The sequence below is a fragment of the Lissotriton vulgaris genome, chromosome 5 (genome assembly GCF_964263255.1).
Source record: "Lissotriton vulgaris chromosome 5, aLisVul1.2, whole genome shotgun sequence".
In the NCBI taxonomy this organism is placed as follows: domain Eukaryota; kingdom Metazoa; phylum Chordata; class Amphibia; order Caudata; family Salamandridae; genus Lissotriton; species Lissotriton vulgaris.
Window position 1 is genome coordinate 1,053,808,940 of NC_141693.1, and position 22,969 is coordinate 1,053,831,908.

Below are 22,969 nucleotides of genomic sequence, written 5' to 3' on the forward strand. Positions count from 1 at the left end.
TGTGATCCTGAGCTCTGTGAAGGCAGGGACAAAGACCTGACTAAAAACAAAGTATTTTGTTGTTTTTAGACCTTCACAGCAGTTGCACATAAAGTAATGCACACATTAAATGAAAAACTAAATGGAAATTTAACTAACTGGTGGTAAATGTAGTCTTTTACATCATGAAATGCGGGTTCGCTAATGTGCATCACAGAATTTTTGTGAAAGACTGTAAATTACCTGGGGAATTAGCACCATAGCCAGAGGATTGTTTTCTCCTCTTTCCACAATCCCAAGGTGCTCGGCAGGGCTGGTGAAGCCCCGGGTCCCGGATTACGTGGCGGCCATCTTTGGTTGGGCTGTTGTTGCCTGCATAAAAACGGTCGGCTATGTCTCCGCGCAGCGGACGCGATCAGCGGACGCGCCGGACCTGCGCCGGAGTCGTGCCAGAGTCCTGCCCGTCTGCGCCCGTCCGCGCACGGAAGGGCGCAGGGGCAGGGCCCCTCACCAAACGGCTTACTTACTCTGGCGAGGAAATTCGCCATCTAAATGGGGCCATGACATCTTTAGACCTGCCTACACTTATTTGCATCGAGGAACTATCTATTCAGGCACCGCTGATAGGTATGTCCCAAGCCCCCTCGCATATTTTAAAGCTTGTCAGCCTTAATACTAGGTCGTTATGCTGTCACAGCCTCGAGATTTGCACTCTATTACAGGGCGAAAATATTGACATCCTGACCCTATCTGAGACCTGGTTGGGGGATAACTCCCTACCTGACATTATAGCCGCTGTCCCTGAAAATTATGACATCCACTGGCATAATCGCACAGGGAACACCCGAGGGGGAGGGGTGGCAATAATTTTTAAAAAACACCTAGCAGTGACTAAAATATTGGCGGAGTCAGCGGATCTAGCCGACCTGCTGGCGATAAAAATTATGTTCGATCATATGTGTGTTATAGTTCTCACAGTTTATCGCCCCCCCTAACGCAACCCCAGGTTTTAATGACTCCTTTATGACCTACGTATCTGATATGTGTTCTAGATATAGAAACGTCATAGTTACAGGAGACTTTAATTTTCACTGGGATAAAGATAGGAAACAGCCTGCAGCCAACACCCTAGAGACAACCATGTCTTCTCTAGGATTCAGGCAGCTTGTGAATGCCCCTACCCATACTAAAGGCCACACCCTGGATTTGATATGGACTACATACCCCAGGGTGGTACTAGTTGGAATCTCTCCCTGTATATGGTCAGACCACCATCTGATCTACTGTGACATCTCTTTGGACACTATACCCTCACGTTCAGTACCTAAAACTAGACTGACTCGTCAGTGGAAAAACGTAGACCAAGATACGCTGACTACATCACTTAGAGGAATTGCCCAGCCAATAATGCTCAATCAAGATGTAGACCAGGATTGTAAAAACATGATGGACTATCTGGTAAAGGCCATTGATCAGATAGCCCCTGAGAAACTCCAGACAAAGAATAGTGGGAAAAAGGCAGCCCCTTGGTTTACACCTGCTCTGAGGGACCAAAGGAAGGCCCTGCGTAATATAGAGAGAAACTGGAGGAGGAATAAGAATACAGCCACCTGCGAACAATACAAAACGGCGTTCCGTAGTTACAAAAAATCTATCCAGACAACTAAAGCTGTTTTCTACGAGGCTCGTATAAATAAGGCGAATAATGTTCAAAAGGAAACATTCAACATTCTGAAAGAACTAACAAAAAGAGCCCAAGATGCAGAAAGCAGCATAGACTGTGACACTTTCCAGAAATATTTTCTGGATAAAGTTGACATTATCAGGCGTGAAATAAAAAGCACGGGGTGCAGTTTAATTGAGCAGCACACCGATTTAATGCCAATGGTTAGCGGCTTATTATCATTTCCCCCCATGGATCCACTAACCCTTGAGTCATTGATGAGAAAGACGAAATATGGCTCCCCAGCAGACCCATGCCCCCCAAGCATTTTTTGCTTGGCAGGACCAATCCTAGAGAACCATATTCTAGCCATACTTAATAAATCCCTGAGTACTGGCAGGCTCCCAACTGGCTTCAAGGAAGCTCGTGTAAGACCGCTGCTAAAAAAAGTGGGGGGAGATCCCAATGTTTTAAAAAACTATCGACCTATATCTCAGCTGCCCTTCCTGTCTAAAGTACTCGAACAGCATGTACTCAAATCTTTGTCAAGCTATCTGGAGTCTAACCATCTACTCCATGAGAGGCAGGCAGGCTTTCGTGCACACCACAGCACCGAGCTGGTCATGCTCTCGGTGCTGGATGAGCTCAGAAGGATGGCTGACAGTAAAAGACCGAGCGCCCTGATTTTGTTAGACCTATCGGCGGCGTTCGATACTGTCAGCCATCCCATCCTGCTGAACAGGCTGGCTGGGTTTGGGATCCAGGGTCTAGCCCTTCGGTGGCTGGAATCATTTTTATCTGGGAGAACGCAGAGAATCCAGATGGGAGACAGTGTATCAGGAGTGGGAAGTCTGACCTGTGGTGTCCCCCAGGGCTCAGCACTATCCCCACTCCTGTTTAATATATATCTACAGCCCCTGATTAACACACTAGCGGGAATGGGCTGTCGAGTATTTAACTATGCTGACGACACGCAGCTGCTGCTGGGCATAGATGATACAACACATGCCCAGTTGCATGCGCAAGATATACTCCGATACACGGTCCACTGGATGTCCATCAACCAGCTCAAAATCAACCCGGAAAAGACAGAGGTGCTGATAATACCATCCAAGTGCACCTCCTGGAGTGACTTGTACTGGCCCCAGGAGCTGGGCCCAACCCCACAGCCGGCAGCCACGGTCAAAAGTCTGGGTATCAAACTGGACAGTGGCCTCTCAATGACCAACCAGGTTTCCACCGTGGTGGGCATCTGTACAGGTCTTTTAAGACAGCTGCGTAAACTGGCCCCTCTTCTTTCCCAATCGATGTTACGCACAGTGGTCTCGGCCACTATAGTGTCAAGACTCGATTACGGCAATGCGCTATACCTAGGCCTGCCAAAAACATTAACAAACAGACTTCAGGTAGTCTTAAATGACGCCGCCAGACTTATCTTCAATCTCCCGCGGAGAACCCATGCCTCTCCATTGTTAAAAGACCTACACTGGTTACCAATTGGACAGAGGTCTGTTTTCAAAAGCCTCTGCATAGCCCACAAAGCCATTTACGGGAAGGCCCCGACCTACATCAAGGAACGGATCGAGATATACAGACCGGAAAGAAATCTTAGGTCCTCTGATGCCAAACTCCTTGTATGTCCTCGCTTTAAGCTGGCCACAATGGGAGGCAGATCTTTTTCGGTTTTATTACCGAAGCTTTGGAATGCCCTGTCTGAAACACTCCGAAAGGAGGAGAATCTACTCCGCTTCAGGAAAGCCCTGAAGACCAGCTTGTTCCGAACATCGTTTAGCCCAGCCTAGGCATTCCACCTTCTCTCTCTCCTGGATGTTATGTTCTGTGGTCAAAGTGCCCTGAGACCTGTAGGTGACCCGGCGCTATATAAACCCATAATAACAATAACAATAACAATAGAATCCTGGTTGGCGCAGTGCAAAATAGTGACATGTGTATTTATAGTAATATGCGGTCCCATTTAACAGAAAGCACTCTGAATATGTAATTCATTATTTTAAAATTGTATTTCACACAGTATAAGCTAGGCTGCTTGTGGTATCTGACCGTCACCTATGTCACTTGCTCTGTAGAAGATGCCAGAACATTGTATAAGAGACCAGGGCAGCGAGACTTGCGGTCACAAAGTTCTAGAATGTAGAGTGAGGAGCCTGCGTGCTCCTGAACTGGGATTTGGTATGCTGTGGCTGAGGTGTATGGAATAACCCTGATGCTTCTCTTCACTCTCTGATTTGCTTATTGTGCAATCCTTTTATCTTGCATTGGACACTTGAGACAACGACTGGATCCATCCAGGTACACCTCAGCACACGTGATGCAGCAGGAAGACAGTGTGGCCACTCTCAGGGACTGAAGGGTATTCAGGAAGGTACCCTGGTTACTCAACTGAGTCCAGGATTGTTATGTCAAACTGACTCTGGTACTCATTTTGTACTTTAGTGGATGGTTGCTTACACTGAGCCTTAGCTCATTGTCTACTGGCGTCATTCACTGTGGTGACTTAGTGGTTATCCCGACATGACCCCAGTTGACTTCTGGAGTTTTTGACTTGGGAAAGAAATTGTGTGCTAGAGGGATGTAGTGATTTCAACCTCAGTCGCACACGTAACCACTAGATAGAGGGATGACCATCTGCTGCCGCTTTCCGCTTTCGTCGCTAGCGTGAACGATGTGTGGCTTTCCGACTAGGATGTCCACTGTACATTAGGAATCCCTTTCTTTAGTACCGCCAAACTTAAGCAGCTACAAACTGATGGGAGCATGTTTGACGCCACGTATACCAGCAGCACTGTTGTGAGTGCGAGGGGTGCGTGCTGAGCATGACAATTCACCGCCGTAGGGGTTCCTTGCTTGCTGAGGGTGCACAGTGAGCATTAGAATTCGTCACATAAGTAGCTATAAACTCATGTGTGTACAAGGGGTGCGTACTGAGCACAATAATTCACTGCTGTAGGCTTTCCTTGCTCGCTGATGGTGTACGCTGAGCTTGAGAATTGACACATAAGTGGCTACGAACTGATGTGAGTGTGATTGATGTGATGCAGCACACAAGCAGCCAAGAACTGTTGCGAGTGGTGCGTGCTGAGCACAAAAACTCACCACTGGCGACACACCTTGCTCGCAGCAAAATGAGGAGAATTGGCCGTCCAAGAATCAGAATTTAGATCTCACTCTAGTAGAACTGCTCACCTTCCTTAAGTCAGCCTTCCTGGTTGCCAGCTGCACCCTTGTCCCTGTGGGATTCTGGAGGAGCCCAGAGCTAGGAGGATTTATGAGGAGTCTTGGGAAAACTTTGTGTAGTATGCCACCTACTGTCCGGCGTTCACCACATTTTGTCCCAAGTCTGCAAGGTGTAGTCGTCTCATTGATTCTGCGCTTCAGAGTCCTTTCTTGTCTAAACGGAGCAAGCACCACATGAAGGCAGTTGAGGAAAACCACACGTGTTGGCAGTGATAAAAAAAAAGAACAAACTGTGTGTGTGACTACATTTTACTTTGCCATATATTGCGACCTAAGCCAAAGAACAAATGAGCGTGCTGAATGTTGCTCCTCTCCCATTCTTTTAAACATCCCTTGAGGGAACCATCATTGAAGTGGAACACATGGAAAAGTCTTTAACAATCATTCCTTAGTTCGTGTGCCCAATTCGGCCTAGAGAGTAAGATGACACTACTTCAGCATTGTTTTAAGAGCAGAGGACCAATAAGCAGAGAAGAAATTCCCTGGAGATAGTCACATACTCTGACACCCTTTACTCACATTCAAATCTCACTGTACTACCCCTTTCACCGTATCTGCTGTTACTCATCCATAATACCCCGCTAAGTGGCATAAAAATTAAACCCCAAACTGAACTTCAACCCCAAACTGAGACAAAGAATATGCAAACATAGATCTGCGATTGATACCAACAAAGAAATTGATTGATTGAGGTACCTTTTGCTCATTTTTATAAATTAAAATTGTGCAAACACTACATTTCAGTTTTGGGTTTAATTTATGCATGCATACATACATATTTGTTTAGTTAAGATTGGCCAATCGTGTGTTCAAGTCTAAGGCTCCTGGGGGGGCAGCAGAGGGCAGGTGGTCAATTACACAATCCGGGGAGATCTTGTTCCAGTTTCTACCAACCTCCTTGGCCAGTATCCTTGGTCCATCTAGTTGATGCATGATGACCGAAAAAGGAATAAAATAATGATCAGACCAGATCACCGAGCTAGGCTCACTGATTGTAATATCTGAAAGGTTGGAGCAAATAAGGTCCAACGTGTATCCAGCCTTATGTGTGGGGAGGTTGATCAGCTGATTTAATCCACAATCAGTCAGGGTCGATATGAAGTTATTGCTAGACAAATCAGATGTATCCTCCACGTGGAGATTAAAATCTCCGAGCAGGGTGAAATTTGCATAGCGGGAACTGGCTTGAAGCACGAAGTCTAGGAGGCGGGGTAGGTATGACGTACTGGATTTAGGTGGCCGATATACCAGCAGGCCAGAGCACGAGATATTGGGAGTTAGTTTTATACAAAAGGGCAGTGCTTCAATGGATTCAATTTGATCATAGGGGAAGGACGAAATTGTCCAATGAGATTTATAAATGATGGTGACTCCTCCACCGTGTTTGTCACTTTGCCGGTTGGCGCATAGGATATTATAGCCTGTTGGAATGGCTAAACAGTGCTGGGTTGGTTTCGTCTCCTAACCAAGTTTCCGTTAAAAAGAGTAGGTCCCATTTTGTTATCATTAAGGGTCTGAAAGATGTCCAAGGGGTGTTTCACAAGGGAACGACAGTTAATAAGTCCCGCCTGAAGGGTTAGGGTCTTTTGGTTAATCTGTGGCAAGGAAGGGAACTTTAAAAGTGGGCATTGATGCGCTGGGGTGCTTCGCTTCGGTCTAGGGCCACATGCTTTGCAAGGGTAAGACTTGGCAGGTAGATCAGGGGGAATGGAGAGAAGGTAGGGGCACTCCTTTGGTCTGAGGGAAAGCAGTTTCTGCTTGTTATACGAAATGGTGTCTAAGGGGCCAAAACCTGCAGCATCTCTGGCCCTGGCCGCGGAAAGGTCTCGGACGGGCGCAGACAGGCTTGCATTTGGAGCGCCTTCGGCGCGCCCGCTGCGCGGCCGGATGGACATGGCCATTTAACCCTTTCGATGCTGATGACGAGCTCAGCTCGTCATCACCCAAAGGTGTCGTGTGCTGATGACGAGCTGAGCTCGTCATGGTGCCACTAAAATGGCATTTTCCAGCACAGGGGGGAAAACGCCCAGCAGCCATGTGGTTACAGCGGATGAGGGTGGGAGGGAACAGGTTGCTGCACCGCTACCCGTCGAATTCCCCCAAGATGGCGGCTATTATGAAGTCAATACCCGTGGCAGCACCTAAATCGGCTGCGGGGGGGCCAGCAATGAGGTAGACACACCAGCTCTTCAGCGAGTGCAGTGAGTGAGGTAAAGTGCAGGTTTAAAATAAAGCAAAGTTCCGAATAAATCAAAGTTCCACAATTACAAAGTTTTAAAAACGTTCTCTTCACTTCCTGGCTTTCCGCCTCAGGAAGGAAGTATCAAGCAGAGAAGAGACTAAAACAGTGGAACCTTGCAATCATGTTGTTCCAGAATATAGAGTGAAGAGCCTGCATGCTCTAGAACTGATGGTTGGTATGCTCTGGCTGTTTGTAAAATACCTGATTCTTCTCTTCAGTCTCTGGTCTGCTTATTGCATAATCCTTTTATCTTGCATTGGACACTGCTACACAATGATTTAGTGTATATGATTAATAGCAAGTACTTTCAAAGAATACATATTCGTTTTAGCTGATCAGACTGTACTAAGTGCAGACATGTCCATAAGTCCATTAAAAGGAAACTTCCAAAACTCCATATCATTACATTACCTCTCAAAAATAATAAGTTACTTCAAGTGACTCCATAATTAAGACTTTAGGCCCACACCCTTTCAGTCTTACTCAGAGGTGTCTTCAAATTCGCATTAATAATTCAGGGGTGTTTTTTTTTTTTTTAAACAAAAAGCATATAAACTGTTCTTGTAAAAATAAAAAAAACACATAGGCACCTTGGTCCTCATACACCTGGCCACTGGGGTAATGGTGAGGAGGGCTTTACACCTCAATTATGGATTTGTTAGTAGCGCAAAGTGAGAGTGGAGAGACGTTTTCCTTGTTGGCTTTGGGGCTCAGACCACCCTTGCTGCACAGGGAACAGGTCCCATGCAACAAAAGGGCGAGATGTTGGTATTTGTTCTCTTTTGTGACACAAAGGGCAGACTGTCTGCTTTCGGCCTCAGGCATAGAAATAATGGCCCAGTGGAGTGGCAGGGAAGTAGCTAATGTGGTGCTGCAGCTGCATTGGCATTAGAGCCCAGGGGTGTGAGGGACCCACTAAACCCCCATTATGGATTTCGTACTATAATTCCTTGCTTGTATTAGGGCTCAGTGGTGCTTTCGGCATCGGGACTAGAGGCCCAAGAAAGGGGAAAATTGAAGCAGAGGAAACACTTTAGTTTGGGCCTCATAGAGGTGACCTAAAGGAAGATTGGGGGTGGTAGAGCTTACAAGAGGCTGAGGAGACTGCCGCTCTGTGACGTAGTATTTCTCATTAGTAAGGCAGGTGAGAGGCACTGGTACCCAGGAGTGTGAAGGGCCTACTGCATCACAATTATTACTGTGTTACTTTACAGTTGAAGCATGAGAAGAACATGGAGGCTGAGGTTGAAAACCTATAGGAGCTATTTTTTTCTGAAAGAAACAGTGTTTCAAGATTGGAGTATTGGCCAGGCTTGGTGTCGAAGGGGTGTAAGAGGGGATATTCTGCTACTCAGGGCTGCAGCTATCATTAGTGTTGAAAGTACAGTTGCCTTGCGGCCCAGGAGTGTGAGGGGCTCACAAAACACAGTGAGAGTATTTTTCTGTTGTCTATTTCAGTTTTTAATGTGTTTGCTCCTTTAAAAGTGTCACATTTAGTGGGGTTATGAGTTACTTAAAAAGTCCCTTTGAAATTATCTTCTAAACCTCACCCTATGCGCTTATCCCTGCCCCGCTTTCTATACCAAGTTTTTCCATAAAGCTTCCGAGGGGGCCTCACTTCAAAACATTTTGGTTAGAGGGGCTCTGAGCAAAAAAGTTTGAAGAGCTCCGGACTAAGTAGAATAATAGTGAGGCTCCAATCACTGTGGGCCTCATTTTGAATTTGCAGTGTCTAATCCAGCAAGACTGTCTAGTCCCGCTAAACAGGTCTGCTGGGGTTTACATAGAATACTGGGGCCATACTTGGAAGCTACCGTACGTGATTCCAAACTGCTCATGTGTATCCACTCTCTGGTTGTGGAAAATCCTGCTTCGTTCTACCAGACTTCTATGTCTATTGGTGGACTTCCCCAAACTTGATTTTCATGGATGATGTGAGAGTACAACAGGATTACCATAATGCACTCCTCCACAGACACCCCCAGCCTCCGTGCCCAAGTTTCATGTAGCCGAAGACTTTTGACATCTTGAAAATGCCTAAACTGGGTATCGTTGGCACTGGGAAGTTTCACCCCATTGGTTAGGGAGTGTTCAGGAGTCCTTGCCACCTTCTAGCTTGTGCCAGGCATAAAAGTGGCACTTCAGAGCACTCCTGGACCTGATGAAGTTTCAAGAGGACCAAACAAGTTGACTTGCATGTAAAGATGTCTGAAAGGTCTGGACCTGCTCTCCTATACATAGGACAAAGAAGTGAACTCCAAGGGTCCTAACGCTTCAACTCCTGTTAAAGCTACTGGGACTTGACGTTGTTGGCCTCTGTCTTGACACCCTCTGAGTCTCTTAAGTTCCTGCCGCTGAGGTCCTTGGAGAGGACCTTTAGTGTACTCTTGTGTTGAATTCGGACTTAAAGGACTTAGATCTGAAGGTAAATTCTTTGACCAGGACATGCCTGGATTGTGTGTCCGATCTGTGGTCCATCACAGCCAGTGCCAAATTGCGCCTAAGTCCTGGCCTACCTCGAACAGTGACTATCTTCGGCACTTTATGATTCCTGTTGTTCGTACTTAAAACTTGTAAAATTCGGGTCTCTAGTTCCCATTATTGGACTGTTGCCATTTCGGGTTCATTTGTTTATTGCACTTTATTATTTCTCTTTCGGTTAAGAATTTTTGTTTTGAATTACGGTTCTATTACTGTTTTGGTACTGCATAAATACTTTTCCACATTGCCCTAAGGTAAGCCTGTCTGCTCTGTGCCATAGCTACCAAGGGTTGAGCTCAGGTTAATTTAGTCATTTCAAGAGTTCACCCTGATGAGAGTTGATTTGTTCCTTGAGGTTGGCAGGTACTCATCCCAATTAATAATACAGTTTCTTACAGTATTGCTTTATTTGATGTTTAATTAAAGGGCAACCTTCTTGCCAGTCGTGTAATGTATGTGATGTGATTCATAGGCTAGGTGGGGTGGAGGTTGTATCCAAAAATGCCACAATTAAATTGAGGGACCATAAAAACACATTTTCATAGTTCTGCATTATACTAACTGTTGGAAATTGCCCTTTCTAGGGTGCTTTCTCTCGACTTTTTGCTTTTCTCCTTTCCAGTTTTCTGCGGATCTAAATGCTAGCTTTAGGACTTTGAGCATCTTTCACACTGATATTCAGTGCCAAAGCACTGTGCTTGTCTCATACATGATTAGCTGATTTTGTGTTCGCTGCAAGTCCTTTGGGTAAGACATATACCCAGGGCATGTATCTAAAATGTTCCTCCGTGGGCCTGCTGCACTGGTTGTGCCATCCACGGAGGTAGCTCATCAATTGTCACAGGTTTGCCCTGGTGGGGACTGTGTGCACAGGTTACTGTTACTCAGCTTGGCATTTAAAAAGCTACGTGCCAGGGTTCTGCATGGATGTTGCTATATCGGATTTCTCCCTGGTGACAGGATGCAGTGTTGAGAAGAGGTAGGGCATGTGTGTTACATGCAAGGGTTGTGAATGGCATTCAGTGGTGTTCGGTATGGCCGGGCCTGCTTCTTGCATTGCATTAGCATGGGGAAATGTAAGGAAAGTATTTTGAACAGCATTTCCTAAGGTCAGAATAGTAGCAATATAGTGTTTGGTATCGGCGAGTTTGTAATGGCGAATCCTCTGTATTAGTGAGAGTGGATCCAACATTATGTAAGTGGAAATGTCACTTTGGGAAAGTGGGCATTTCGATGCTCATGGCTCTGTGTCTGACAGCCTATCTACACTCCAGATCTGGGTGCTGGGGGGACAGCTACATCTGTGTATTCCTGATAGGCCATAACTAGGGGCTCAAGGGAAACTGCCGACCTCTGACTCTGAGGGGCCTTTCTGGGACGGTTACGTAGAGTTTGCACATACATTCCAAGGGGCAGGGTCTTGGCCTCACTAAAGATAGTGATCAAACCTCCCATTATAGGATGGCAGACAGGGCACAATTTAGAGAGGGTGTGGGCTTTTCAAAGGTAGCCTTTTGAACTGATTGGATCTTCAAAGACCAATGTGGGTATAACTAACTGGGCTATGGCCTCCGAAAGAAGAAACGCTTTTGGATTTGGAACCATACTGCACTGGTTCAACGCTGGGACATTGGCAAGATGGAATCATTAGAGCAGGAGGGACTGCGACTGGATTATCAGCGGACTTGGTGTGGCCTGGAACTTGTTGTGCTCTAGAAAGGGAATATCACTTGGTGGATCTTTCCTAGGCATTGCTGGTCTGCAGCTAAGTGCCAACTATCGTGGAGGGCGTTAGTGTGCCCACTGCAAAATGGCCGCCACGTAGTAAGTCTCGGCAGGCTGGGCTGCTAATCCGTTATTTATCTGGCAGTCAGGGCGCCTATTGTGGCCTGAGAACGGGAGCAGTTGCTCCCGGATAGCTGCTGCCGCCACAGGCTGGGATATTGCCGGGCTCGGACTGCATTCAGAGCTCAATTGGCACGGAGGCACGGGGGTGGCCTGTGGAGAAAAGATGGCAGCCCGGCCTGAGTTGTAGTGCAGAAGACGCTGCCGCGGTCGGCGTGACCATTGCCAGGGCCACACGGAGGCTCAACTGAAGGGCGGAGGTGCTATTGTGCTGCTTGGAATCGCTGCCGGGGCAGCTGGAGACCAGAGTGTGCTGGCAGCCAAGAGGAGCCCTTGACGACGAGCCCTGTGGGAGTTTGTTACTTGGTTAGTGCCGGACCCCGCCTGGACCTGCTGATGCTGAGCTGAGGCGTGCCTAGGCGGGGACTCATCGACCGGGACGCCGCGCGGTGACGACTAGCTGAGGCAGTGGGATGCTGGCCTGCCCAGCATTGGTGACCGGGACAGCAGCGGGACTGCGACTGGGCCAGAGCGGCCCCTCTATGCTAGAGGACTGAGATCGGCTCACAGGGCAATGCCACTGAGGCTTGCCGAGTCGCGAGGGTACAGCGGCCGCTGCAGGCTGGGGAATGTTGGTCCTGTGCTGCGTGACTCGTGGCGCCCAGCACTGGTGCCGGGGGTGGTCGAAACCCTGAGATTTGTGCCTGCATTGGTGTGGAGCTGCCCCCTTATCAACCAACTGACGTGCCCCACTGCTTGTTGTGCATCAGTGGGCCCTCCTGATCGGCCTGAAGCCTCAGTGGCCTTGACTGGGCAGGACTACTGCGAAGGAGAGCAACCCCGGCCGCACGTACTAGCATCACACCATGGGCAAGTCTGACACTAGGCAGCCCAAAATATTGGTCGATTTGTGCAGGAACCTGAAGGGAATCACTCCCCCAGTGGAGGAGCAAGCTGAAGCAAGCATGTAGTCTACATCGAACCCTGAGCCAAATATCCGGGAAGTGTTTGCAGATTTGAAGCGCTTCTTTCAGCAATTGACTTGAAGACCGACTGGACCGGTCCACGCAGAGGTTGCACCTGACTGATGCTTATGGCCTGTACCTGCCTGCGAACATGCTGGGTGGACAGTAGGCTGCGGACTGCTCTGAGTCAGTGACGAGGCCCTCACACTCAGTGGCTGCCCCACCACAGTGTGCGCGCATCACAGTGACTCAAGGTGGTTGGTTCCTCTGCCCCCCACCCGGCGTGCATGGATCCATGATTGTACAAGGATGACTGCGATTGTTGAGATTTGCGCGATTTTAAAGCCGTAACCTGCAATGTGTGGGGTCTGAACGATGGAATAAAGATGCAATTAGTAGCGGCGTTTCTCAATCGCTATGGGGCAGATATCTGCTTCTTACAGGAGCTACATCTTATGGGAACCTCCTGTTTGCGCTTACAGGAAGGATGGATGGGCGAAAAGTTTATAGCGGGTCATTCCAATTACGCCAGGGGCACAGCCATCATCCTTAGAAAGGGCCTCCATTGGCACACGCGCACTGCGATATGTGATCCCCAGGACAGATGTGTGAAAGTGGCAGGAATCCTCAGTGGAATCCAGTGCAACTTTTTTCAGTATATGGCCCCAACACTGATGACCCCCGTTTTTTTCAGTGATGTGTGGCAGTTGGCTGACACTCTTGGCCTCGGGGCGGATGCTATGGGGCGGTGATTTTAACGTGGTTCTCGACTCCGACCACGACAGATGAAGCACCTCTCGCAGACCCCAGCCCAGTGCTGCGGCGCAAATGCAAGCCCTTAAGGAGAATCAGGATCTGATCGATACTTGGCGTACGAGGAGACCTGTATTTCTTCCTCTGGCCCCTCGTGGTCCAGAATTGATTACTGCTAGAATTGATAACTGGCTTATACCCCGAGACGTGGACTTGTGGTCTCGCCAGTGTGCCCATCGAACCTTGTCGGACCATGCTCTGGTGCTCTTGGAGTGCGTTCTGCCGGATGCACCAACCAGAGCCTTCAGCTGGAGACACCCCGCTGGGGCCCTCCGCGACCAGGTGTTCTTGGAGTGCGTTCTGCCGGATGCACCAACCAGAGCCTTCAGCTGGAGACACCCCGCTGGGGCCCTCTGCGACCAGGTGTTCCGTGAGGAGATATGGGCTTCTATCAGCGACTACTTTGACACCAATGCTGGCTCCGTAGACTCCTTGTCCACACTCTGGGTCCACACTCTGGGTGGCTTTCAAGACTGTCATCCGGGGGCAGTGTATCACCAAGCACTGCGGGGCGATCTGCGACGGCTGGAGACTAAGTTTCATTCTCTCGAATCTGACTTCTTTGTATCCGGCCGGCTCTCGATTCTCAGACTGATTAAAGCTAAAATAGCAGAATTTGAAGAGGCCGCGCATAGAGAGGTGCACTTCCTAGGTGGGGAGGCGTGCGCTCGCCAATTTGGTGAAGGTGCCTGGGCTAGCAAAACTCTAGCGGGTCTCCTTAAAAAGATGTGGGTCTATGACTATGTTTGCGAACTGCGCACAGGCGAGGACCTGGTCGTGGCTGGACAGGAAGCCGTTCAGGCCGAAATGACTCCATACTATGCCTCACTGTATGCAGCACGACAGCAGGAGGCCCTTCCTGACATGCTCCCTTTTTTCAACTCCATTGAACTGGTGTGGCTCAATAATGCGCACCGAAGATACCTGGACAAGCCCTACTTGGTGTAGGAAGTGGTCAGAGTGATTCGAGCCATGCCTGGGGATAAAGCGCGGGGCTGGATGGCCTCACCCCGCCTTCTACAAGGAGTACGCTTCGCTTCTTGCTCCCCACCTCCTCAACATGTGTGAGAATTCCCTGAGCGAGGCGTTCTCCCTCCCTCCCTGCGTGGAACACCCCTCGTAAGGACCCTTAAGCCGGATAACGACCCACTACTGTGTGAGTCGTATCGACAGTTGTCGATGATCAATGTAGACTATAAAATTCTTGCTAAAATGCTGGCTGCGAGTTTGCTTCAACTGCTCCTTACCATACTCCGGCCTGATCAGTGTGGCTTTCTACCAGGCAGGGGCACTGCCCACAATCTCCGCACTCTCTTTGCAGTAATGCAGGAGATAGACCCCTCCATGCCTGCAGCTGCTGTTTTTCTGGATGCAACTAAAGCGTTGGATACGCCGGAGTGGCCATACTTGTTCTCGCTCCTTGCCCGCATCGATCTAAGCCCGCCCTTCCTCCCAAAAAATAACGCTCCTCTACACCTCGCCGACAGCCAGACTATGAATAAATTGGGTAATCCATCACCCCCCCCCCCCCCCCCCCGAGTTATCGTGGCATGAGGCAGGGGTGCCTGCTCTCACCCCTCCCCTCCTCTTCGCTATTGCCATGGAGCTACTGGCGGCTAGGTTGCGACAACACCCCACCCGCAGGGGACTGGACTTCACGCCAAGGATTATTTTTGAATCCTTGTGCGCAGATGATGTGACCCTGTTTGTTAACAACCCAGCCACCAACCTTGACCCCTCATTGGGGAAATCGCCAGATTCGGTAACCTTTCCGAGATAAATGTTAACTGGGGGAAATCCGTGATTTTTCCGGTCACTGCCACTACGGCTATGTTTCAATCAGAATTTCCCCGTGAAGTACCTTGGTATATGGATTAGGCAATCTCATATCAAAAGCAGGTATTGCAAGTTGGATAGTTAAGTGCATCCAAATATGCTACATTAAAGCTAAACGGACATTAACAATTCCCCCTAGGGCATACTCTACACGCAAACTAGGGGCATCTATGGCATTCTTACGGAACATACCCCTAGATTACATCTGCAAGGCTCAACATGGTCTACACCCCACACATTCACAAAGCAATATTGTGTATGTGTGTTAGCAAAACAAGAAGGTAGTGAGGGTCAGGCCGTTTTAAGAACACAATTTTAAAGCACTGCAACAGATACAGGTCAGCCACTGCTTGGGAGATAACTGCTGTGTAGTGTGTATTAAAGCATATGATCTACAGCTCATATGCCTCGAACGGAAAATGCTACTTACCCAGTACGCACCTTTTCTTGGCATATAGTGGTGTAGAGTCCAATGCGCCCACCGCCTCCCCGGGTACCTTTATCTGTTTCAGTATCCTCTTCCTTAGATACAATATATATGGACATCTCTTTCTACTCCGTCATCACCCTTACGGCAAAACAATCTGCTGATGGAGTTGATGCCCATGCGCACTATCACCAAAAGGAGGAGTCACCTCCAAACAAAAACAAAGTACAAACATCCAGACCCAACACCAGATGGCGATCTATGCTAAAGCACATGACTCTACAGCCCTAAATGCCAAGAGCAGATGCATACTGGGTCAGTAGCATTTTCCTTATTGCAAACAACATCTGGAACCATAAAGCTGCTATGTGTTTTTGTACGCTGTGGAATCTCCAGCTGTTTGTTTTGGTGTTGTATCATTTATTTATAAATCAATACGAAATAGAATAGAAAGTCTTAAGGTTGCGTGGAGTGTTCATTTTAATAAGCAGTCTCCTGATATATTGTATTTTAATTTTTATTTGTAAAGCAGTCTGTAGGAAAAGAATGTTTTAAGATTACCGGATCTGTATTGTTAATTTTTAATGTGCTTGAAGTGTTTATTTAAATAGCTAACGGTCTCTTGAAGTATTGCTTTCTATTGTTCACATGTGAAAACACATGCTGCTAAAATGTTAGGCACATTCTCTTTACATTGTTTCTAGACCAGCATTAGACTTGGCTTTTACAGTGTTCTAGGTACTCTAATACATGTAATATTATCTTAGCCCTCGGCTGAATCCCACCAATTAATGGAAAACGACCCTCCAAGCTTGCAGTCTTGTGTTGATGCCAGTTGAACTGCCTTATCCACCGATCTTCATTTAACTGCAAACCAATCAGCCTTCGACTGATTTCAGTCTTCTTCAGATGGTTCCTGCTTGCCCTTCCTCTTTCCCATATCCTTCAACACTTTGCCATGTATCTGTCACTATTATGTTTCCTGTGCCATGTTAATTCCGAGACTTATATTCCTCTCCCCTTCAATCCTCCTCCTATGTCATTTGTCTTGGCAAACATGTAGTATCACTAAAAATAATCATATTCAGAAGTTTGAGGCGATATGTTACTAACAGACTCTATATTCTGTTTCCTTTTAGGACAAGGAAATCTGCCTTGGTGTCAATAATCAGAGTTACATTTGTGAAACTGGGCATTGCTGTGGGCAGTCACAGTGTTGTAATTACTACTATGAACTTTGGTGTAAGTATTTGTCATCTTTGGTCCCCTTTCTCTTTTTTGTTGGACGGTTTTGTTTGTCTTGGAGTTTTGCGTAATCTAGAAGCATGTATTTTGAATAACTGGTTCTTTTAAGGTTGTGATTAAACTTGAAATGGGTGAAATGCTTGCAAACGTTTCAGCCACTGGAAATCACCTGGGGACCCATTTGAGTCCCAGTATTTTTGGTCCCTAAGCCACATATATAAACCAGGCTTGGTCCTGATCAAATAGGAACATTTCAACTGAATTGCCAGGTCACGTCCTTTGTGGACAGGAACACAAGCAACCCCTTATGGTTTTTGACTTTATAGGGTAATGGGTGGAACGCATGCAAGTTCCCAGCACTTATATTTAGTGCAACTTTTATCATCTTGACGTTGATTCTCATGGGAAATGGTGTTGCAGTTACTTGGCAAGTCTCTAGTCTCAATACCCTCTCCTGCTGAAGCAGATAGCTTTCCATTTCAATAGAGGCCCATCCACTCCACAAACAGCATACACTTTCGATTCACATCATAGAAAATAAAGTGCTGTTGTCTGGCATTCACCACTGTTTGCGAGATCCCAGGCCCAGAATCCCTGGCAAGTAATCATCTGACATATGACACCTGTATGTAGTTGGGACTGATCCATCCCATATTTGAATCCAAGGGAAAGGCTTCTTTGGTCCTCTGGAGACTTACATGACCTGTAGATGGGCTTTTCTGTAGTAGGGGATCACTGTGTATAGTCATAATCTAGTGAATAGTCCCGCCCATGTGCGTGGACCCCGGAGCAATCAAAAATAATCTCTTAAGGTGTCTCTTAAGGTGTCTCAAAATGCAGAACTGCACAGACACTTAAGAGAGAATTAAAGACCGATAATGCAGCCTATATAAACGGGCTACACTGGCCAGTACTTCAACTAGAAATTCCACCAAAAATCCACAAACAGCAAAGTCTGTCTAGATTTCCCTTGCTTCAGCAGCAAAAACCCTCTGGAATGATAGAGAGGAAGACATGGACAGACAAGCCCCATAGGCTGCCAGTATGTGGCTCAGAACAGGATACTGTGCCTTTAAGAGAACGTTCCAGAACTTCACAGTATCCCAGAATGCACTGCAGGTCCCTTTTACTTTCAGTTCTTTTTTCCAGCTCCTGCAAGCAGGACCCTGGAGCATTGAGCTCTCCCTTTTCAAGGGTTTATTGGTGATTTTTCACTTTTGTTCAAGTTTTGAGTGCTTTTCTAAAGTACTTTTGTACCTTTCTTCTTGTTAATCCTTTAGTGCACTTTTATTGTCAATATGCCTGCATTATTTGACAAATGTCCAGAGTGCTCCAGGAAGAAGGCTAAATCGGATCCTCATTAGGTATGTATCCTCTGCCTTCCCTCTTCCCATGAGCCAGAGGAGTGTGTCATTTGTCAAGGCTTCTCTGGCAGGACCCTGAAGGATAGAAAGAAGATCAGGCTTCAGAGCCTTGAGGAAAGAAGGCTGTAGGCGCAAGGTGGGTCTGGAGGGGGTTCCTCTGCCCGTGCTGAGGCCTCTGGGGGGGGCTCCCCAGGGGCAGGAAGACCAGCAAGTGTCCCCATTCTCCGTCTGGGTCGATTGCACCGACTACGGCGTCGAGAGGGATGACTACAGTATGTTCCCCGTCTCCCCAGGGCTCTGGGTCGAAGCGACGTTGACGCTTTACGTCGAAGGAACTGAACAGACCGCCGTCGAGGTCTCCTGTGACGATTTCATCTGAGTCGTCGTCGAGTGATCGAAGTCGAAAGGCCCGGCGTCTCCACTTCGCCATCGGCGGAAAGAAGAAGATCGCCGTTGAGGCGAAGGAGGTCGCCGTCGAGGCGAAGGAGGTCGCACTCGAGGGAGAGACGGTCGACGTCGAGGAAAAGACGCTCGCCGTCGAGGGGCCGACGCTCGCAGTTCTTCGACGCCGAAGAGACGTGGAAGGAGGTCTGGCGCCATGGGAGGTTCGCCAACATCCCAGGCTGGAAAGGAAGGCGGATCACCGGGTTCGGTGTACTCCATGGTGTATACCCCGACACAGAGGCCGGTTACACCCCCGCCTCCATTGCCGAGGGGCTCCCTCCGCGGGCCCCTACTCCTCAGCCGCTACCACCACTTCCTCAATCTCTGCCTCAACCTCAGCTGCCAGCAGACAAGCCGGCTCCGGTCTCTCTGAGGTCTGTCTCACTGCCCAGATTTCCGACTCCTCCCAAGGGGACCCCTCAGCCGAGGGCCCCGGCCAGACCAAAGTCGCCCACCCCGGTGGAACCGGCGGATCGGCCAAAGCCAAGGACGTCACGATCCCGCTCCGGACGGAGGGTAAGATCGAGGAGTCTGCATAGATCCTCCACCAGGTCAAGACTGCGCCATAGGATGCGCGGATCGCGGTCCTGCACGGATTCCTCAAGGTCCAGGAACAGGACCTATTCACTGACCTTGTCGGAATCCCCCGGGGACAAGGGTGTCTCTGGTGGACGACATCTGCACGTTCCAGGATGTTCTCATGAGGGGGGCAGCGAAATTGGGAATCACGGTGACCGCTCCAACACCCACGACGTCTGTGATCTTTGAGACGTCAAGAGACACAAGAAGCATTTCTCTCGCCCTTTGCTACCACTGGTGCCTGGGTTGGTAGAGCCCGCGGAGGAGCTGTTCCTCACGCCAGCAGTGGCGAAAGCCGCTCCCTCCCGACTTCTGAAGAAGTACAGGGCCCCGGATTTTCTACAAATGGACGCGGTTCCGGACTCTGTTATATTGACGGCTGCCAGGAAAGCCAATGGATCGACTCAGCTGGCAGGAAGGCTTGTGGGACGGCATCCACGGCCATGAAGGCCTCCAGCGATGCGGCTTTGCTAGGGCGGTATGACCGTGCCCTGTGGGAATCCCTTCAACAGTTCACGGAACTCCTGCCAAGAGATAAATGGGAGGACTTCCAGGAGATCCTCAAGGAGGGGGATGCTGGTTTCGAACCTTGTCATCAGCACGGCTGCGGATGTCTCTCTTTTGGCTGCCCATGGGTACTGTCATGGGATCAACCAGCGGCGCAATGCTTGGCTCAGGCTCACATCACTCAAGCCGGAGGCCCAGCAGCGGGTGGCCAATCTGCCATTCTCAGGGGAAACATTATTCGGCAAGCATGGCGACTATGAGATGGCCCGCATGAAGGCGGAGGCAGAGACCCTGACGGCTGTGGGCTTGGAGAAACCCAAAGTAAAGAAGGCCTACCGACCGTTCCAGAGACGGTTCGGTGCACAGGGCAGAGGTAGAGGACAGACTTCGGGACAGCAGCAGCAACAACAGCAGCAGTTCCCGAGACCCTTCTAAAAGCGACAGAAGGGTAGAGGGGCCCAGCAGTCCTCCACAGCAAACAAGGGCCTGGCTGGGTCTCGACCCTGAGAAGTTACTTCCCCTACTTCCCCCTACATCCGTTACCCGCTCCGGTGGGGGGAAAGCGTTCAATTTTTTCTGGCTGAGTGGAGAAAAATTACTCTGGACAAGTGGGTGCTGAATATTGTTTGCAATAGATACAGTCTTCGGTTAACTAGCCCGCCTCCATCAATTCCTCTGGTCAGCTTGCGGTTTCAACTGCGCGAGCTCCAGGCGGAGGCTGATATTCTGTTAAGGAAAAGGGCGATAGAAGACGTACCTCTGTCTCAAAGAGGAAGAGTTCTGTACTCCCGGTTCTTCCTGGTTCGCAAGAAGGACAAGAACGAGTTCAGGCCCATTTTGGATTTGCGACAGGCAAGCAAGTGGATTCGCAGAGAAAAGTTTTGCATTCTGTCGTTGCATCAGATTTATCCTCCGTTGCAACAGGGGGACTGGCTATGTGCTATAGACCTACAGGATGCCTACTTCCATGTGCCCATTGCGCACAAACACAGGAAGTTCCTGCGATTCCAAATCGGCGCCAATCATTATCAGTACACAGTACTGCCATTCGGACTGAAGTCTGCGCCCAGAACATTCTCGGAGTGCATGGCAGTGGTAGCAGCGCACCTAAGGAAGAACAAGGTGTTTGTCTAACCGTACCTGGACGATTGGTTGATCAAGGCCTCCTCCTTCTCTGAAGCTCAAGCACACTTCCAGAAGACGTGCGTTCTCTTGAACAAGCAGGGGTTGCACATCAACATGTCCAAGTCTGTCCCGACTCTGGTCCAGTGCATTCAGTACCTGGGAGCCACCATCAATACGCTGTCAGCAAGCGTGTCTCCTTCGGACGAGTGGCGATTATCACTCCTTCATAAAGCTCAGGCTCTTATGTCCACTCCATCTACAACAGTGAGGACGGTGTCTTCTCTACTGGGTTCGATGGCCTCTTGCATCTTCCTAACACCACACGCACGACTGCACATAAGACCGTTGCAGGAGTGCTTGGAGGATCAGTGGGATCTGAGGAAAGGGTCTTGGGACGACAAGATAGGACTGTCTCTGCATGCTCTTCAGTCTCTGAGGAGATTCTCCGCTGAACACCACCACGTCAGAGGGGTTCCTTTCCACAAGGACATTCCCACTCAGACTCTCATGACGGATGCTTCTCTCCACGGCTGGGGAGCGCATTCCGGAGACCTACAGATTCAAGCAACGTGGTCTCCGACGTGGTCCACGTATCACATAAATTTGCTGGAACTCAGAGCTGTTCACTTGGCACTGAAGGCCTTTCTTCCGTCCTTCCAGACCAACTCTCTGCTTGTACAGACGGACAATACGACCACGATGTATTACCTCAACGAGCAGGGGGACTCGAGATCACGCACTCTGTCGCAGGAGGTGCAGGCGATCTGGCGATGGCTTTTGGCCAGAGGACTGACGATAACGGCAACCCATCTACCAGGTGTGCAGAATGATCAGGCAGACGCACTGAGCAGACTGATTCAGGAAAACCACGAATGGGTCATAAACGACTAAGTACTAGGAGAACTCTTCGCAAGGTGGGGGACTCCAGACCTAGATCTGTTCGCCACCGCCGAAAACTGCAAATGCAGAGACTTCGCCTCCAGGTACTACCAGCAGGGGACGCTGGGGAATGCCCTATGGATCAACTGGTCGAACAGCTTTCTGTATGCTTTTCCACCCATTCACCTGATCCGGCGGTACTCATCAAGCTGTCCCAGTCCAGGGCACGGATGATCCTGATTGCCCCGGAATGGCCCAGGCAGTGGTGGTTCACGGATCTGCTTCACCGGTCTCTCCTTCCTCACATACGGCTGCCGTGCAGTCCGAACCTTCTCACGAAGTTCGGGGGGCAGATGTTGCACCCCAACCTCTCGTCTTTGAGTTTGGCGGCATGGCTCCTGAGATAGTGCAATATGGCCATTTGAATCTGCCCGAAGATTGCATGGAAATACTGAAGGAGGCTAAACGACCTTCCACTCGGACTTCCTACGCTTACAAGTGGAAGAGGTTCTGCATCTGGTGCAAGTCAAAGGATTATGACCCGACGACGTGTAAGGAAGATGTCATCCTTCCTTATCTTCTACATTTGGCACAGTCTGGCCTTAATGTTCATTCCATTAAGGTTCATCTCGCTGCATTGACTGCCTACAGGAAATGCCCTTCACATACTTCCTTTTTCCAGATTTCTGTGGTCAAAGATTTTTTGGAAGCCTTGAAGAAAGTATTCCCTCCTGTCCGGCTTCCATCGCCTTCATGGGAATTAAATGTGGTGCTGTCCAGATTGATGAAGGAGCCTTTTGAACCTATTCATAAGGCTTTGTTGCAGCACCTGTCCTGGAAGGCGGCGTTCCTCGTGGCCATTACATCGGCCTGCAGGGTGAGTGAAATTCAGGCGTTGTTGCCAAGAACCTTCTACTGTATTTCATGCTGCTAAGGTTGTTATGCGTACTCACCCTACATTTCTTCCCAAGGTTATTTCTGATTTTCATCTCAACCAGACTATAACTGCCTACGTTTTTCAGAATCCTTCATCTCCAGCGGAAAGGTCTTTACATTCCCTGGATGTTAGGAGTTTGTTGAAATTTTATCTGGATAAGACCAAAGATATTCGTAGGTCAGACCAATTGTTCATCAATTATGGATCAGTCAGGACGTGTCTTGCTACCTCTTAGCAGCCCATCTCTAGGTGGATTGTGTCCTGCATACAACTGTGTTACCAAAAGGCTAATAAGACCTTAGGGGGTAAACCTAAGGTGCATTCCACCAGGGGCAAAGCTGCCACAACGGCTTTGCTCCGTAATGTCCCAATTGCAGAAATCT

General features: G+C 48.8%; 1 protein-coding gene across 2 annotated transcripts in view; it reads left to right on the forward strand.

The window, feature by feature from the left end:
• Window positions 1-22,969, forward strand: part of WBP1L (WW domain binding protein 1 like) — a 187,213-nt gene that overhangs the window by 37,614 nt on the left and 126,630 nt on the right. For both annotated transcript variants that reach the window (XM_086922702.1, XM_086922703.1), the window contains exon 2: window positions 16,646-16,748. In XM_086922702.1, coding sequence (XP_086778828.1) covers window positions 16,646-16,748 — 103 coding nt within the window. The remainder of the gene's footprint in view (window positions 1-16,645; window positions 16,749-22,969) is intronic.